This window comes from Rhinolophus sinicus, chromosome 4 (assembly GCF_057876585.1).
Source record: "Rhinolophus sinicus isolate RSI-liver-muscle chromosome 4, RSI-T2T, whole genome shotgun sequence".
Lineage (NCBI taxonomy): Eukaryota > Metazoa > Chordata > Mammalia > Chiroptera > Rhinolophidae > Rhinolophus > Rhinolophus sinicus.
The window spans coordinates 3,039,317-3,058,317 of NC_142504.1; the positions used below are offsets into that span (position 1 = coordinate 3,039,317).

At 48.5% G+C, this 19,001-nt stretch overlaps 1 protein-coding gene across 3 annotated transcripts in view; it reads right to left on the reverse strand.

Moving 5' to 3' along the window:
- Nucleotides 1–2,862, reverse strand: part of COBL (cordon-bleu WH2 repeat protein) — a 177,353-nt gene extending 174,491 nt beyond the window's left edge. For all 3 annotated transcript variants that reach the window (XM_074341038.2, XM_074341031.2, XM_074341030.2), the window contains exon 1: nt 2,687–2,862. In XM_074341038.2, coding sequence (XP_074197139.2) covers nt 2,687–2,727 — 41 coding nt within the window. In that variant the 5' untranslated portion in view covers nt 2,728–2,862. The remainder of the gene's footprint in view (nt 1–2,686) is intronic.
- Between the last annotated feature and the right edge of the window lie 16,139 nt (nt 2,863–19,001).

Here is a 19,001-nt window from a genome sequence, read left to right on the forward strand (position 1 = left end):
GAGAACTTTGCCAAAAGGTAATTTGCCTTTTCTTGTATTCTAGAACATTCTGTTAATTATTACACTTCACCTGAACTCTAAAATCCCTTGAAGTCACACCAAGTCTGACTTGTTCTTTTCTTTCTGACATGTCCTCCTTCCTAAAAGAATATTTTCCAGTCAGTTAAGTCTGCCGTAAGACATTGTATTAATGAAATTACTATTAAAAATATACCATTTCAATCCGACTTAAAATGCATACTTATGCCCTCAGCAAATATAACTAATAACCATCTATTAATAATTTAATCAGTCATCCAATCTGTGAATTTATTCCCTAACTTCTCTGGCCCCCAGCGGTCCTCAAGAAGGGCTTGTAAGACCTGATTTTATAACGTGACAGTCTAAAGTCCTCGTCTCTGACCAGCTCGTTTCTACACAAGAACGAGACTGTTAGTCCCAGCCAACGACAAGTGCATGATGGCAGCTGTTCACCATCATGTGGAAAACCGATCACTGACTGCAAGTCTGATTTGATAACCATCGCTCACAGTGTCAGAGGAAACGACCTTCGTGTCCCTGGAGTGCATGGCAGGCTCCGCCTCATTGTCAAGCCACAAAAGATCGGGGTGGAGAAGAGGAAACAGTCACTGCAGTGGACAGCCATCAGGGCCTGACTGGCGCAAACATGTACGAAAGCCTGAAATTTCACACCCGTGCCTCTGCTTCCCGGTCCGCAAGCACGACCCCTCAATTACATAAGAGACTCCAAACGCCCAGGACCATTTCTCCCCTCAGGTTTTAATTGACAGTTGCTCATTATTAAACACGTAATTCCTGTCTGGAAAACACAAGCACACTGACATTTCCTAGATGTCTCTTCTCTAAAGGTACGAAAACAAATGACAATTGATAAACTAATTCGAAATGTCAGAAGTGAAAAGCCATGCATCTACATTTCTTGGACAAAGATGGTGAAACAAGCAGAGCAGATGCTGTGGGTTGAGTGTGGGAGAAGACCGTAACAACATGTATCCGTAATAACAGTTTGGTGTTTTATCACATCCGTGGCACAAGTCCTTTGTTTCCTGGGGGGACGCAGTGTGACGGCCACGCAGAGCTCGGAAAAGCATGGAGAGGACCAGACGCTGGGTTCCGTCTCCCCGATCCGGCACCAGGCTGGACACAGTGCCCGGTCTCACTCGTCACCGTCCCACTCCTACGATCAGATTCCTTTAAAGGACTTTACAGATGCTCCGGACACACTTTTGCTGGCCTCTTAAATGATCTCTCCTTCATATTCACGTATAAGGTGATGACAGTGACAAAATGATTCAGTCCCTTAAACAGGCTCATCACACAGGCCACCAAAGCCACTGATTTAAAGGAAATTCTGCTTCATATTTCTGTCATGTCGGGGTGCTCATTACCATGAAAAGGGGTTCCCACACTTATTTTCTTTTGGGGGAAGATTTGCTTGCTCAGAGGGAATTACATAACCACCACTAAAGGCACTACAAAAAAAAAGTTCTTTTTCACATTCCTCAGCTTCAGTGTTATTTAACTTGCTAACCTGGCTCCCTGTTTTCCTGGCATTAAAGGGAGAGTTTAAAAAGAAAAGCCGGTTTGAAAACCTCTTGCAGACTTGGGCAGCACGGAGGCCTATGGGCGCAGGCCTGAGTGAGTCAGTGAACCACAACTGCATAGAAAACAGATTAGTTGTCCCCAAAGCGGCCTGGTTCAAGACCAGTTGCTAGAGTGGAAAGTGGGCCTATTGGGGAGCAGGTGCTGGCCCGCCCCGCCATCATTCCATTTGCAGGACTCATAACACTTGTGCTGCAGACCAGCCCGAAAGGACTGCGCGCCGCCCCGCAGCGCCCAGGCCGGCAGCCTGGTTGGGTCTCCAACGGCTCAGACTCGGCTCATTGTCCAGGTAAAGGGCTGGTCTGTTTCTCTGGTCCAAGGAATTTTACTTTCTGAGAGTAAAATGTGTGTGACACGTGACCGCACACGCACGGGAGGAGGACGTTAACACACCGCTAAGGTGCGGCCAGAGGCGGGGACCAAGCCCTGATTTCAGGTCTTAGCTCGGGGTCTCCACCTCAGACCGGTCCCACCTCGCGCCCTGTCCACTGTCCAGGGGACCCCAGAAAAGCAAGCCAGGGTGGGAGATTGATCCTTACGGAAACCTCCAGGGCAGCCCCCTCTACACGACCCTCCGAGACCTCGGGACCCCCACATCTTAGAAGTCGCGAAACCTCCCCTCCATTTTGCGGGCACCGTGGCCCAGGGTGGGGGCACTCGACTGAACACCCGCAGGCGGAAAGTCAGTGACAGCTGGAGTCGGAGGCCAGGCCTCCACCGCCTTCCCACCCCCCAGGGCGAACGCTCCAGGGAGTTTGAGGGGGGCTCGGGGCTCCGTGGGGACTCTGCCCGCGGGCACCTCCCAAAGGGGGCCGGCGCGCGCACGCACACACGCGAAATATGCTCGGGCCTCAACGTGACACTGTCACCTGGGCAACGACCCGGGCGCACAAAGTACACAACCCCCTTCTGCGCCGGCCAGAGAAAGGGCGCCCTGTCCCGCGCCCGCCCCGGTGCCCCGAGCCCTCCCGTTCCCGAGCCCTCCCGGCGCCGAGCGCGCGGGGCGGCCGCGGACCTCCGAGCGCAGCGAAGCCCCGGCCCGTGCCCCGCCGCCGCCGCTTACCCGGTGGGGGGCTTGGCCGCCGAGGCGAGCTGCGCGTCCATGGAGCCGGCGGGCCCGGCAGAGTCAGGCGCTGGCTGCCGCCGCCCTCATTCACTTTTTCCGCGCTGACCCATCGTCCGCCCACGCGGGCCGGCGGAGGACAGCGGCGGGCCGGGAGGACGGCAGGAAGGGGCCGGGCCGCGCGGGGAGGGGCTGGCGCGGGGCGGGGGCGCCGGGAGCAAGGTGCGCCGCTCCCCCGCGGGGCCGCCCCCGCCGCTCCGGCCGCCCGCCCGCCGGGGGTGCGTCCCGGGAACGGGTCGGGCGGCGCCTCCCAGCTGCTCCCCTATCCTCCGCCCCAGGGAGGGAGTGCGCCCCTTCTGGGCCGGGTCGGGGTCCGGACGCGCGCGCCGCGCTGAGGCGGGGAGGAGCTGCGGGAGTGGAGACACCTAGCAGAGGTGAGGCGGGCGGAGGGCGGACCAGCGCGGGAGGACGACGGCTGGAGAAGGGCAGTGAGTGACCGTGCCGCGCTCTCGGCCCTGAAACCCAACAGAACCTTCATTCATGCAACAGATACCCAGTGCGGCGAGTCTCAAAGTGGGTCCCTGCCCAGCAGCACCTGGGAACTTGATAGAAATGCAGAGTCCCCACCCCACCCCCACCCGCGGCCTGGGATATTGGAAACAATGGGGCTGGAGCAGGGCCCAGCAGTGCCACCAGGAGCTCCGTTTGGAAACACGTTCAAGTTTGCCAAGCTGGTCGGCGGGGCGCTGTGGTTGCACAACCCCACCAAGGAGTGCCGTGCGGGGGGAGGGGAGGGAGCGGGGACGGGGGGAAGAGGGGGGCAGGTAGCATAAATGCCAGCAGAGGCAGCCCACGCTGGGTCCAGAGAGAGTCACCCTGATCTGCCTGAGGTTCACCTTCATGCTCCTAACCCACCCCAAAGTAACAAGAGACTTGGGTTAGTGTGACAGTCTGACTTACCAAAATGACAATTTCCTGTGGTTCCAACGACTGGAATTAAAAGGCCAATAAAAAGCAGATCTAATGAGCCTGCAGCGTGATCAGTGTTGGAGGACCCTGTGCTTGGATGAGCTATCAGAGACCTGGCTGAGCCTTTGTCCACTGGTCCCCAGCGTTCTTAGTAACAAAGGGGGAAGACCAGTGTAGACACGGTCGGCAGTCCTCGTCCCAGCTAGCAAGGTCTTGGGCAGTCGGGCGGGGCCCTCACCCAGAACGGGGCTTGCACCTGAGCTCCTGGCTGTGGAGCACATTGCCCTGCAGCTCAGCCTCTGCTGCCTTCTCCCAACTCCCCTGCCCTTTGCAGCCTGGGGCCTCTGCTTGGGGTGCTGTCCCACAGGATTTCCCTCCTGCTGTTCAAACCCCAGTCTCTGCTCAAACATCAGCCTCCTGTAGGCAGGAGAATGAAAGTACAGCCTGCTGCTCCCCTTGTCCTGCTTTGTTTTTCTTCTGCATTTATGTGTGTGTGTGTATTTGTTATATGTATTTTGATAAAGTTTATTTGTATTTATAGAGAACTCTTTATATTTGTTACATTTATAAACAGATAAATGCAGTGTATACATTCTATATGAATGGGATATATATGTGTCTGCCTGTCATGTCAGGATACATTGTGTCCAGGTCATTGTCCCCGCCTCCTCCTGTAGCAGGTGCTCTCAGCATTGGGCCTTTGTCTTATTCATCACTGAACCCCAGCGCCTAGGACAGTAACAGGCAGGGTGCAGGGGGTGCCCACAGTGATGAGAACACTGAACGGATGAATTTCTACAGCTCCCTCCGCCCACCTCAAGGCTGTGGGATCAGGGGTCCTCCTGAGTGTCTCTGGGTACCTCCTTGCTCTGGATACCTGTACAAAGGGCAGCTGGGAGGGGCCAGAGCCCAGAAGTGGACGGGTGGGGGTGGGCCTGGCGCCCGCTGAGGACCCCAGGAGGAAGTCCAGCCAACAGGTCCGGTGGAACGCAAGGGCATTTTTGTGGTGGAAATGCTCCTGCTTTGGCCAGTGTCCAGCTACCGCAGTGCAGTGGCTAAGTTCTGCAGGATCTTTATATGTTCTGTGTATGAGTCCTCATCAGCTATACCACTTGCAAATATTTTCTCCCTTGTGAATTATTCCTTCACAGTCTTGGTGGTGTCTTTTAAAACACAAAATTTTTCACCTTTGATGAATTTCAATTAATTTAGTCTGTCTCCTGTTGCTTATAGCTGTGGTGGCATAGCTGAGAAAACTGTATGGTATTATATAGTATTATATAGTATTAACCTCCCTTTTAAAAAACTGTGGTATGTTTTTTCAAAAGTGGTAATTTATGGGCAGGACCAAGCACAGTAAAACTGGAATGTAGGGGTAGCTTGTCCTCAGAGACGGGCCATCTCATACTGTACCCTGTTCTTTGATTAGGCGTCACCGATAACTGGTGCCACCTCACCTGTTGCTCCTTGTCAGGCATTTAATCCATCTGCAGAGCCACCAGCCATTAATCCAAGGGATGGGATCCACAAAGTGCTATCAGGTATTAGCAGCTGAGTAGGAAACACAGAGGAGGGGTTCTGACTCCCAGGAAGCCTGAAATCACTGTCAGGTTTGGAAGGGTCTCAGGGTCACACCACCTCCAACGCTGAGCCCGTCATGTGTGGATCGGAGCTGGATAGGAACCAAGAGGGCTGGGATGGGACCAGGAAAGGTTGGGGTATGAGGTGGCCTGTTCCTGGCTGAGGCCTCTGGGAGAGGCTCATGAATGCAGAGTCTCCAAATCACAGGGTTGTGAGCTGAAGCCGCCCCCTCTCTGTCCCTGGTTCATTTCTTCTGGACTGCCCTCCAGTACCTACCAGTAGACATTTATTCTTTGTGTCCCTTTCAATAATTATTATAATAATCAACTCAACTGCGTGTACCTAATAGACAATAAATGTGGTGACTGAATTATTAACTGTATTAACAGTTACCATTTGAGGACAGTGAATGGATGGAACGCACTATGTTAAATTCATTAACACTAATCATGTAATTTTTGAGGCAACCCGAAAGATAGATACTATTGTTGTCCCCATTTTAGAGATGGAAACACTAAGAGTTCGGGAAGTTAACTAAGTCACCCAAGGTTACATGGAGCAAAGATGTGTGCCCAGGCAACCTTACCCAAGACCCTTTTTTCTCTGCATTGTACAAACACAGTGGCTTTAATGTATGCCCAGCACCCAGTTCTCCTATGAGCCTTTGAACGCAGAAGCAGAGGGAATAGTATTTGTCAGCAAGTGTGTGCGGACTCACTGCCAAGTAGCAAATGGAGGGAATGTATGAATCTGGCTATTCTGCCACTTTGTCATGAAGCTTTTATTTTAGCCACCAACTGTCACAGTTTCCCTCCTGGTGAGATCACACGAAGAGCTGTGCTCTCCCATCATGCATTGTCAAGAGGAAGCGTCTCTCAGCCTCTTTGCAGAGATGTTCAGCCCTGAGCTTACGTAACATTGCACCTACACCCTCAGCCCACGCAAAGATTATGCAATGGGGTTAGGATTCCTTGCAGCATTTTCTGGAAATCTGAGCCTCTTCTGAACATGCATGCACGGACTTTTGACAAAAGAGGAATTTTTGACCTGGGCCGATGTGTGTTTTGTCTTAACACATGATCTTGCCTTGGAGAACTTGCCTGATTTTCACTCAGCTGAGGTACAGAACATACTAGAGTACATGTAAGACTATATCCTTCATGATCGTTCAATGCTATTTAATTCTGATGTGATTCTAAAAAGCAAAACTGGAATTACCAGCATTCCATCTTTTTCCAGACTGCTTTGCATATGAAAACTGCTACCTAACATGGCTCAAGAGTGGGGGGATCCAGCCAATGGAAGATAATGACATTTCTAAACTTTTGATTTACGGTTTTGCAAATTGGTGCTTTGCTGTGACAACCCATGGCCTCCTTCCCAAATGATAATTTCATCTTTCTAGTGAGTCTCCAAGCCACATGTACCGAGGAGAAGAGAGAGGCCGGAATGATTTTGTCGTTGCCAGGTCTGAGAGGTAACAGCGTCTGAGCGACAGTGTTTTGTGAGACAGTGTGAAGGAAGGGACTGTCCGCAGCCGCAAGCAGACATGGTGACAGCAGCGAGGACAGAGCTGCAGGAGCGAGCCTGGGGGCGCCTCCAGGCCTGCGGGCCGACTTCTCTGTGCAGTATAAGGCACCCTCGGGAGAGGCCCAGGGCTACAGGTGGCTCGGAGTGCTCTAGGGGCAACGGAGAGGGAAGGGCAGGGACGTTTTCCTGCTACTCCCGCTGGACATTGTTATTTCTCCAGCTTTACTGAGACGTAATTGGCAGACAGCTGTGTAAGCCTAAGGTCTACTATGTAACAACTTGGTATATGCATATGCTGCAAAATGATCGCCACTATAAGGCTGGTGAGGATCTACCACCTCACATGGTGACAATTGTTTTCTGCGTGGTGAGAACTTCCAAGATCTACTCTCTTAGTGATTTTGCAACATACAATTCAGCACTGTTCAGTGTCGTCCCCATGCTGTACGTGACGTCCCCCTGACTTACTCATAACTGAAGTGTGGACCTTTGGCCACCTTCACCCCATCTCTGCCCCCCCCCCCCGCCCACTTCTCTGTTCCAGGCAATCAGCAGCGTGCTCTCCATTATTTAAGTGAGATCAGACAGCATTTGTCTTTCTCTGTCTGTTTTATGTCACTCAGCAAAATGCCCTCCATGCCTTTATCCGTGCTGTCACCAATGGCAGGATTTCCCCTTTGTATGGTGACTAACATTCATGTATTACCCTTTCTCTATGACTCGTTTGTCCATAGACTCCGGTTGTCTCCACGTCTTGGCTGCTGTGAATAATGCTGCAATGAACATGGGGGTGCAGATGTCTTTCTGAGATAGTGAACTTTTTCCCCCTTTGGATAGATACCCAGAAGAGGAATTGCTGGATCACATGATAGTTCTATTTTTAATTTCTGAGGAACCTCCATACTGTTTTGCATCGTGCCTGCACCAACTTACATTCCTACCAACAGTTCTCTTTTCTCCACACCTTCGCCACACTTGTCACCTCCTTTTCACCACATGCATTCTAACAGCTGAGAGGTACTGTCTTGAATTTGGCATGCTAGTGTTCTGTGAGAAGTTTCCATCTATAGTCATCAGGGATATTGGCCTGCAGTTTCCTTTTCTTGTAGAGTCCTTATCTGGCTTTGGTATCAGGGCAATGCTGGCCTCCTAAAATGAGTTTGGCAGTGTTTCCTTTCATTTTTTGAAGAATTTGAAAAGGATGGGAGGGAATTCTTCTTTACATGTTTGGTAGGATTCACCAGCAAAACCGTGTGGTCCTGGGGCTTTTCTCTGTTGGGAGCTTTTCATGACTTTTACAATCATCTACTCATTATTGATCTGTTCAGATTTTCTATTTCTTCATGATTCAGTCTTGGTAGTTTGTATATTTCTAGAAATTCACCCATTTCTTCTAGGTTGGTTCAGTTTTTTTGGCATAGAGTTGTTCATAGTAATCTATTATCATCCCTTGTATTTCTGTGGTATCAGTTTCTCCTGTTTTGTCTATAATTTTATTTATTTAGGTCCTTTCTCTTTTTTTTGGGTTAGTCTAGGTAAAGATTTGTCAGTTTTGTTTAGCTTTTCAAAGAAGCAATTCTTGGTTTAGTTCATCTTTTTTATGGTTTGCGTATTATCTATTTCATTTATTTGTGCTCTACTCTGTGTTATTTTCCTTTATTCTGCTAAATTTGGGCTTAGCTTGTTCTTTTTTGAATTCCTTGAAGTGTAACTTTAGGTTGTTTATTTGCTTATTTGAGATCTTTCTTTTTTCTTAATATTGGCATTTTTCATTATAAACTTCAGTCTTCTCACTGCTTTTGCTGCATCCCATAAGTCTTGGTATGTTGTGTTTCCATTTTCATTTGTCTCAAGATTTTTTTTTTCCTTTTGATTTCTTCTTTGATTCATTGGTTGTTCAGAAGTACGTTATTTGTGAATTTTCCAGCTTTCTTCCAGTTATTGTTTTAGACACTGTGTCATGTGCCCTTGAGAAAATTGCATATAACCATGTGTCTGATACTCCATCCATTTGGTTAAAATATTGTTTAAATCTGCTGTTTCCTTGTTAATTCTCTGTCTGGCGATGTATCCATTTTTGAGAGTGGGGTATTCAAGTCTTCAGCTATTAATGGATTCTGTGTGTTTCCCCTTTTATTTTGGTTAGTATCTGCTTTATATATTTAGGTACTCTGATGTTGGGTGGTATTTGGGCATTATTTTTGTTTTCGGGATATTGTAGCCTAGAAAACCTCAGTTATATAACAAACATATTCTCCAGGAATGTTTTCTGAGATTTTCAAAAATCTGCAGATTCCTAACGATGGAGATGTCGTACGGGTGTCTGGCTCTTTTCTAGAATGACATTTCAGCAGAGACGCTTCTGCTGCCCGTGCCTTCACAACAAAAGTTCCCTATTTAATTGGCAACTCTTCACACACAGACAGATAGGAATGCGCTTTCAATCCTCCCAGGCAGAGCCGCATAGCGTACGGAGCAGTAACACCAGAGCTGGATTGAGGCGCGGCGCCAGGTGGCACGGGGCACCCTCTGCAGCCCAGGGGTCCTCGTGTGCTTCTCATCTGTGCTCAGCACCGTCACATGTCATCCTGGCTGGGGACCCCTGGGCCTTTATTAAAATGAAAAAGCAGAAAGGAATATCAGACCAGTGAATGCCACAGGCCACTGTGCAGGTTTGCCATCCCATTTTTCCTTCTGTTGCACTCATTAAAAGAAAAACAAAGCTGAGGAGCGGGTTCTCAGCCAGGACAGGTGCCGACAGAAGCTGAAATTGTGCACTGATTGTGCTCCTTCCCACACTCCCAGGTTAAAAATTCATCAGAAGTAACAGATCTCCCCTTGCAGGAACTTCTGGCATGTTTACATATCACTTTCATTTTTCCAGGTAATCACATGAGCCCCACAGGCCTTTGTCCATCTTGAGGCCCCGCCTCTGTAATGCCCAGGACCCCTCAGGGGGAGGTCTGGTCTCCTCCAGCCGCCGCCTCGCAGGGAGCTGGAGCCCATCAATGCCATGGCCGGTGCTGCCAACTTGTGCAGACAGGGGCGCTCCACAGCCCAGGGACGCCGGGCCTGGAGCCAGGCTGAGGCCGGCTGGGCTGCAAAGTCTGTGACAGTGCTTGGTCAGGATGCTGGGCGCAGCCCTTTCTAGTAACTTCAGGTGTCTTCTCAGGCACCATCCACCCCAAAAGCACCTGGGGACTGGGTGGATCCCTGGATTCTAGAGCAGGAGGCTCAGCCCGGCTTCTCTCCAACCAGGGCGTGCGGCTATCTAGGAGGTACACAAAGCCCAGCTATCCTCCCATGGGCGCCCATCGGCCTGGCCCATACGCACGGCTCCCGACATCACCTAGTGCGATGAGAAGACCAGACCGAGGGGCATCTGATTTTGAGCCTCAGCCTGGCCTTGCTGCAGCTGTTCTTTCTATAAAGAGGAGAAAACAGCACTCTGGCTCCCCAGGTACAGGCAGCCCCACGTGCCTGGCTGTGCCACGCCTCCCCACTCACTACAGTGACACTAGCCCTAGAGGGGCACACGGACTCAACCATTCTCATCTAAGGGAGGGGCCGCCTGCTCTGCTGAACGCACCCCTAGTGATGGGCAGGGCAAGCACCAGAGACTACAAAGGAGAGGCAGTGAGGGAAGTGTCCTAACTCACTCTAGTAGTGTTTTGTTTCCTGCTCGGGATCAGTAGTAACGGGCCTTGTGAGGTCCCCTTCCTGCCTCATGTTCATCTTAGTTCCTTAACTTCCTCCAGAGACCATCATCCAGTTGCCAAGGACCAGCAGCAAGCAGTCCAGAGGAAAATGAAAAAGCCAGGCCTTGTGTTCAGAAACCAGAGGGAAAATGTAGTACTCAAAGGCCCTAAAATATAAAGCTTTTCCTTTTTCAGTTGTGTCTCTCTCAACTTGTCATGGTGTTTTTCACTTGCTATTTATTGTCATTCTAAGTAAAGAAAACCTAAACACATTAAATCATTAGCATGAATCTTACAACTTATCTTTATGTTGTGCAATGCCAGCTTAAAATGCAAATATAAGAGACTTTCACTAATGCATGGGCTTGTCAAAATGGCACAGTTTGCATTCCGTAGCTCAGACATGCCAATGTCCTCCCTTCATACCAAGGCAGTGGAAACGCTGCACTGAACCAGCTCTGCTGTTCTCATTTCTCTGCCTGGCACATACACATTCCACCAACGGGCGGGTGGAATGCAAAAGGAACTATGGGTCGGCCTGTTTTTCTCTTTCCTTCCATGTCATCGTTTCCAGCATAAGTCGCTGTCTGACACATAACTAACTAGCAAGTGTAAATCCATGGATGTTTCAGAAAAGAGGAACAGCTCACGACTTCCCCGCGCCTCAATGGAGTGTTGGGTCTTGTGGGCCAGCCCCGTTCCTGGCAGGGAATTTGTGCATCTCTGCGTGTGTGTGTGTGTATATGCACGTGTCTGTATAGTGCACACGAGTGTATATAGTTGAGTTGAGAGAAAGATGAGAGATAAATTCCTCTCTTCCACACTACAATCTCACTACAGTTTCATGAGATCGTAAGGAAAGCCCTACCCAGCAAGGCCCCAAGTTGCAGAACCAGGAGGAATGGGAGCACAGAGGTGGAGAAATGGCCTCTGAGCTCTAGGCTGTGAGCAGCTAAGGACAAAGCTAAGTGTGTGTGGACACCACTGGCTGTGGTGACTAGAAGGTGGCTGGTCTTGAAACCATGACCAAAAGCACACACCACGCTTGTATGTTCAAATGTTTGTCATCTCAGACTATATGCTTAGGAAGTACACTGGCAGATTTCATTGTCGCTACTGTATATAAAACAGAGAGCAAATAACTGGAAAAATTCTAAACTCCCAAGCAGTGAAGGATGAATTCCAGACACCTTTACGGAAGTGGTCCATTGTTTTTTCTGGGTCCTGAGAGTTAAAAGAGTAGAGTGTAGTCAGCCCCCAATTTTGGATTTTAATCTCTCTTCCTGCTTTATCTTTCTGTTCACTTGGCAGCTGTAGTTGATGAGACTAAACAGAGGGGTGATGATTGGAGAGCCAAGGAAAAAACCCAGAGGCCATTTGAATCAACCTAGTTTAACCTGACAAACCTGCCTGCTACCTAAGAGGCAGCTGGCGTGACATGTGTCTCCTCCCTTGAACCAGACCAGAAAATGACCCAGCAGTTTCATGACATTCAGACCAACAACGCTGCAGGCACTTATGCTTTTGTATCTGGGTGACAGTGCCAGTTGCCTCTCTACCACCGCACTACCGTTCATATGCCTTAGCGGTCTGACCACACGTGAGTATGACTGTCTCAAGGCACCACCCAGCATCTCTCTGCCTTACCATTCTTCAATGGCTTCTATCAGCTAAAAGGAGTCAAGTCCGAACACTGCGCAGAACTCTCAAGGCCCATTATAAATCTGAACTCCACTTTATCCTCCTGTTTTCAGGGGGATTGGGTGTGTAAGTCAGGGGATCCTGCTAGCCTGGTCATTCAGGCTTTATTTGGATCCAAGGAGCTAGAATTTCAATGGTGAATACACTCCAACTTTTGAATGTTGGAACTATTTAGGTATTTTAAAGTTCTGTGTGGATTATGGCAAACATAACCCTGGGGCAAATACAGCAGAGATAGCTGCCAGTTTTCAACCTGAGAGAGATGTATGTTGTAGATGAAAATTTCTTACTTTGGAGTTTATCGTTCTCCTAAATTACAAGTCAAAGAGAGCACTCTATTCCACCAACAACAGGATGAACGTTCTTTCCAAGTAGACATGAGATATTTATCAAGATGAAAAACCTCCTGGGACATAAAAGAAGTGTCAAAAAACATGAAAAGTTTCAAGTTATACAAAGTACAATCTCTGAGCACAATAGAAATAAATTAAAATCAATGACAAACCAGACAAAGATAAATACCACATGATTTCATTTATGTGTGGGATTTAAAAAACAAAACCAGTGGACAAACCAAATGAAACAGAAACAGACTCATAAATACAGAGAAGCCTGATGTTTGCCAGATGGGGCGGTGAGTAGGGAGAATGGGCCATAAAGAGGAAGGGGATTAAGAAGTACAAACTTCCAACTGTGAAACATAAGTCACGGGATGTAGTGCACAGCACGGAGAAGAGATTCACTAATATCCTGATAACTATGTGTGGTGTCAGATGGTTGCTCGACTTACCAGGGTGATTACTGTTAAAGCATATAAACGTCTAATCACTATAATATTGTATGTCAACTATAATTAAAAATGAATTTTAAAAAAGAACAAATTCGCTTTCCACACAAAAGTCAGTGAAGTAACAAATAATTGGTAGCAAACTTGACCTTTCTGATACCTAACCACTGCAGAGCACACATTCTTTTCATGCGCCTATGGAATTTTAATCAAAACCCATCATATTCTGTCAAGGAGCATTTTCCAACACATTTTAGGTGACTGAACTCATTCACAGTATGTTCTCTGACTACAGCACGAGTGAGCTGGGAAAAAGTTGAGGAAAGATGACTCGAGAACGCCTAACTACTTGCGTGTACACTACAGAGTATATCTGATACCCGTTGGTTCCTGGTTTATGGCACAGAGCTTCAAAAACTCTTGGAATCCCCTGAGAGGACTGCCTTTTGTCTTTCATAAGGAGCCACGTTTGACTACCCCTGAGTTTATGCTACTGACGTGACTCACGGCTAGCCTTGAAATTGTGCCAAGGGAGGAGCTGGCCGTGTCAGAGACTCGGAGCCCTGGTTAGAGGGTTAGAGCTCTCAGCCTCATACTCCAACCCCTCGGGTAGAACTTGAGTTCAATCATGTGGCCAGAGGTTTAATTCATCATGTCTGTATAATTAAAACTTGATTAAAAACTGAACACAAGCTCAAGGGAGCTTCCTGGTTGGTGAGTATATTTCTGTATAACATCTACAGGGTGGCTGTGCCCTCGCTGCACAGGGACAGAAGCTCTTGCGTTTGGGGCCCTTCCAATCTTGCCTTAGGCACCTTTTCATCTGGCACTAATTATAAGCATAAAGCAAAGAAAAGAAAAAAATCAATGACAAAGACAATACCTGGAAAACCCCAAACTTTGAAAACCAAATGCCACACGTCTGCATAAACCAAATAAGTCAAAATGGAAATTAGAAAATATTTTAATTTAATGAGAATGAAAACACACTGTATAAATTCTGTGGGGTGCTGTTTGATCAGCCTTGAGGACAATATATAGGAGTGAAGACCTGTATTAGAAAATAAGCAAGGTCTCAAGACAATGAGCTCAGTTTTCACCATAAAAAAACTAGAAAAAAGGAAAGCGAATTAAACCCAAACTAAGCAGATGAAATAATAAAGAGCAAAGCAGAAATTAATGAACTAGAACATAGACAAAACTTTAGAGAAAAAGCAAGGAAACCAAACGCTGGTTCTTTGAGAACAATACAATTTGCAAGCCTCTAGACAGACTAACCAGGTTGGAGAAAAGATACAAGTTGTTGATCTCAGGACTGAGAGGTGGTCACGTTGCTACAGGCTCTGCACGTATTAAGAGATAAAAGAAAATTAACATTTTGAACAACTTTATTCTGAAAGATTGACAATTTAAAGTAGACAAATTTTATGAAAGACACAAACTGCCAAAGTACATTCAGAAAGAAGTAACCCAGAACTCCCAATGTCTATTATCGATACTCAATTTGTAGCTGAAAACCTTCCCACAAAGAAAATTCCAGGCCCAGATGGTTTCACTGGTGAGTTTCACAAAACATTTAAGGAAGAAATAGTATCAACTGTACAGAAACTCCACTGGAAAATAGAGGAGGAGGAAATATTTCCCAACTCATTCAATGAGGCTCGACCCTGATGCCGAAACCAGAGAAAGACAAGACAAGGGAATTGGCAAACACAAAAAAACTACAACCAATACTCCTCATGAACATAGATGTCAAAAGCTGTTGCAAAATCTCAGCAAATTAAATTCAAGAATGTGTAAAAAATATAAGTAATATGCTAAAACATAGCGACTAAAAAGATTTATCCTAGGAATGAAAAATTGGTGTAATTAAAAAACATCAATCAATGTAGTTCACCATGTTAATAAAAGAAAAAAGAAAAAACATATGATCATCTGAGTTAATACGAAAAAAGCAAGTGGTAAAATTCATACATCCATTCCAGATTAAAAAATAAAAACAACAAATCAGGAATAGAAGTGATTATTATTAACCAAACGAAGGGCATCTATAAAATACCTACAGGTAGCATCACACTTAATGGTGAACGATTGAATACTTTCCCCCTAGAATTATGAACAAAGCAAGTATATTTTCTCTAATGAACTCTATTAGACAGTGTGCTGGAGATTATAGCCGCACCAAGGTAGTAAAAAGAAAAAAATAAAGCTATCCAGATTGAAAACAAAAAAACTTAAAATCCCCGTTAGTCATTAGCACCACAATGCAAATTAAAACCACAAAGAAATGCCATTACACTTCCATTGCAATAGCAGAAATTAAAGAACTTGAGCATATTATATTTTGGAGAGGATGTGGAAAAAGCAGAGCTAGCACCCACTTCTTGTGGGAATGTAAATTACACAGCAAGGAAAACAGTTTGGAAGTTACTTACAAGTTAACATAAAATTACCATATGACCAGCCACCCCAATCCTAGGTATTTACTCAAGAGAAATCAAAGCATATGCCCACACAGACTTACAGATCAATGTTCAAAGCTGCCTTATTTGTAAGAGCCCCAAAGTGGAAACAACCCAAGTGCACAACAGTTGAATGGAAAAAAATAAAATTGCCACCTGTCCGTACAAGGAATACTGCTTATCAATAAGAAGGAATTCAGTGTTTACATATGCAAGCTATTTGCTGGACTGAGAACAGACAGACCTGGGACTGATGGAGGTGAGGGCTTAGTGGCCTCCTGGTGTGCAAATGACAATATGGGCACACAGATGCAATGTGGGGGAAGGGCCCCAGCTGGGAGTGGAATGCCCGCTGGTTTTCCAATCCTGATATGTTCAGTTTTCCTATGAAGTTAAGGAAAAATAAGAACCAAGTTCATGGCCTTGGTGCACACGGAGGAAAGTAACTCAGCGATTTGGACTGGGGGCCTCATTTGCTCACATGCAGCCCGCGTGGCCAGGGCTTCCCTCTTAGAGGGTCCCCTGCAGGCAGACACAGCATCCCACCCCTCTGCTCCCTGTCACCCGGCTGGGTGGACGGCGCCTGCCTCACTTCATGCCCCTGCATCCCGTCCCCAGCAGAGTGATGGCTCTCTGGACCTCTTGGGAGCACACACTGCCAGTTGTATTTCCGGATGGTGGCCATGAGGTAGGCGGCGGCGGCAGCTCATGTCAGCAACCCCAAGGAAACCTAGTCAACTTTGCTTTGTCGAGGTTTGCATGGCACGGCCCTTTGTCTGCTGTCACAAGGATGCTTCCACTGTGAGGGACGGGGCTGATGGGCCGCTTTGAGGTCTCCTGCCCCGGGTGTCCTCCCTATAGGCACACAGTGCTCTCCTGGGTGAGGTGCTGACGCACTTCCCTCTTTCCTCAAAGTCCAGATGAGGGTGGCTCAGAGCCAGAGGGAGGCGGTCCTGCACATCCCATTAGCGTCCCGGGTGATCAACCTGGAAGAGGGTCCAACAGGCCTCCTGGGACACGACAAAGACACTTGGAGGAGAGACGGTCAGGTCCACAGACACCAGAATGAAGGCTCTGAGTTGTAAGGACCTAGCGATCACCGCTGCCACCGCAGGGGCTCCCACAGGGACACCAGGAAGTCTTTCCAGCAGGAGAGGGAGAGTGCTTCAGGTACAGGGTGAAGGGCAGTGAGCGCCCGCATTTCCGCAGGATGCCCGCTGCTGCCTCTGAGACGGGGCTCTGTCCTGTACAGGGCTGATCCTCAGTGGCTCAGGAGCGAAAACTCAGTGGAAGCACAGCTTTGGGAGCACAGGCCGAAGGTGTGGGCCACATCCACGGCTCTTGTAGTTGGCCCTGAGGGCAGCGCAGGCACTGGTGAGATGGAAGCAGACACCTCCATTGGGAATGCTAAGAGCAGAGAGGAGCCAAGAGCAACAGCAGAAAACTTGAATGATCGCCGATGTAAAAAATAATATAAACGGAGCCACTTTAAAATGGAGTCAGTGCTGCCGCCCAGAGGACGGCAGCTCGTTTAATGCCTCAAACCTTCTGGAGGTTAAGAAGGAAAAATAACCTTTGGATCCGGCCCTAAAGCAACATTGTGTCCTAATGAATTGTTTGCAACAATAACAAGAAAGCAGATATTATGACTACTGACTGATGCCTATCGGACTGAAAATTGAAACATTGTTTCAAATTAGCATCATTATGTCATGTTATGTGTACCAACAGCAATGCCTGCCTTCTATTGATGTCACTGTCCCCCTTCCCTGTCTCAGAAACACCCATGGCCTTTGTTCCTCATGGGAACACTATTCGAGCTTCTGCCTGAATCAGTATGTCCTCAGTAGCTATTCTTACAGATCTCAATAAATGCTTGTCACCTGTCACTTTGAAAGGCCTTTTATTTTTAGGTTAACACCACCATGAGGACCCTGCCAAGGCAGGGGAAGGGGCGCGTGAGGTTGGGGTCCCAGGGATGATTCTAGGGCAGGTACATAAAACCAATTGCCGTTTTCTCTGCCCTGGGATTGTCCTATCTGTGACTGATCTGATGGGATCCAGTGAAGCCAGAGTACTCTTGGGGGAAAATGTTTCAACTGTAACTCACGAGACTCAGGGAGCCGCTACCACTGTCTCCTGGAATTCCTTAAGTCTCCGTGGCTGCTTCCAAGTCCCCTTTACATTTTTTTTGCAGATGCCTCAGGTTTTCAGCCGGCGGAAGCTGCCACATGTCCCATGTACACGACCCTCTCTGGAAGCCTGCACATCTGTAACTTTGGGTGCACACGCTGCATTTTAGAATGAATCTAAAAGTCCCTTTTCCATTTTACAGCAGAGGGGAAGACAAAGTAAGCTGAAGTCTGGTCTCCCTAAGAATTGGAAGGTGCTCAGGCAACGGTGGCCCCTGGAGGGCAGTGACAGGAAGTGGAGGCAGAAGAAGGGTGTGGGGAGCCACACAGCATGTGTAACCCCCAGGAGCTGCGAGTGCAGCCAAACAGGTTCTGGAGGCTGGTTTCTCACTGGGACGAGCCTTTTGAAAATGGAGTTGGGAAGCAAAGGCATTGGCTGAGAAATAGAATCAAGATGCAAGAGAGGGCGGAGCTGAAAAACCAGGTCCCGAGAAGATGAGATGGGAGAGAGCAGACCAAGGCCCACACACCCACGAGCTAGCGAGGAGGAGTGAGAAGAGCAGAGTGGCTGCCCCACCTCCGTCCCAATCCGGACACAGCTGCAGGGCCACATCCCTGTCCATCCCCAGGAGCCTCACGCCCCATCGCCCCAGGTGGCGTCCTCCACACCCCTGGACTGCAGTCAGCCACCCATGTTGTTTTCAGCTGACTCCAGGGCCCCGGGAGGCGTTTCCACCCTGGGCTCCACACCAGGCCCTTCCCACCCACCTCCTCTCCTCACCTGGAGGACCCGGGCCCTCGGCCTCGTCTGCTGAGAGTGACTGGAGGAGATACCGCAGGGAGAATGAATTTGGGGCCACGCACCTCATGGGGCCCTGCACCCTGCCAGGTGGAGTTTCCCTGGGGCATTCGCTGGCCCATCCTCCACGACAGCATTTCACACCCTGTGAATCTCCCGAGGTCCCCATATGCCCTTCCCACTCCTCTCCCTGCACTTGCTCATCTTCAGGAGGGAACAAGAATCAGAAAAGCACGTTCTCGCCTCCCCTCTCTCAATCCACCCGCCCGGGCAGCTGCCTTTCCCTCCTTCCTGAGGGTACCAGGCTCAGCGCCAAGGCCCACCTGCTCCTGCCATCTCTGCGTTTCCCTGGACCATCACATTTTCCTCTTTGTGCTGGATCATTCCATCAGCAAGCCACATGCAGGAATCGGTCACTTCAATACCCTCTGGGGACACCACAGCCCTCCCACTTCTGCCCTTGTCTCTGCTCTCGGGTGTGGCCAGTTGAGCATCCCCCCCCCCCCAGCTTCTCTACACAGGGTGACCGCCCAGCCCCGGGTGACCGCCACGTGGGCACGCACTTCACGGCCTCACCTCCCATGTTGCCGTCTCTACATGTGTGTGTTTAAGAAGATACAATTATAAAAGAAGACATCAACGGGGGGTGGGGACCA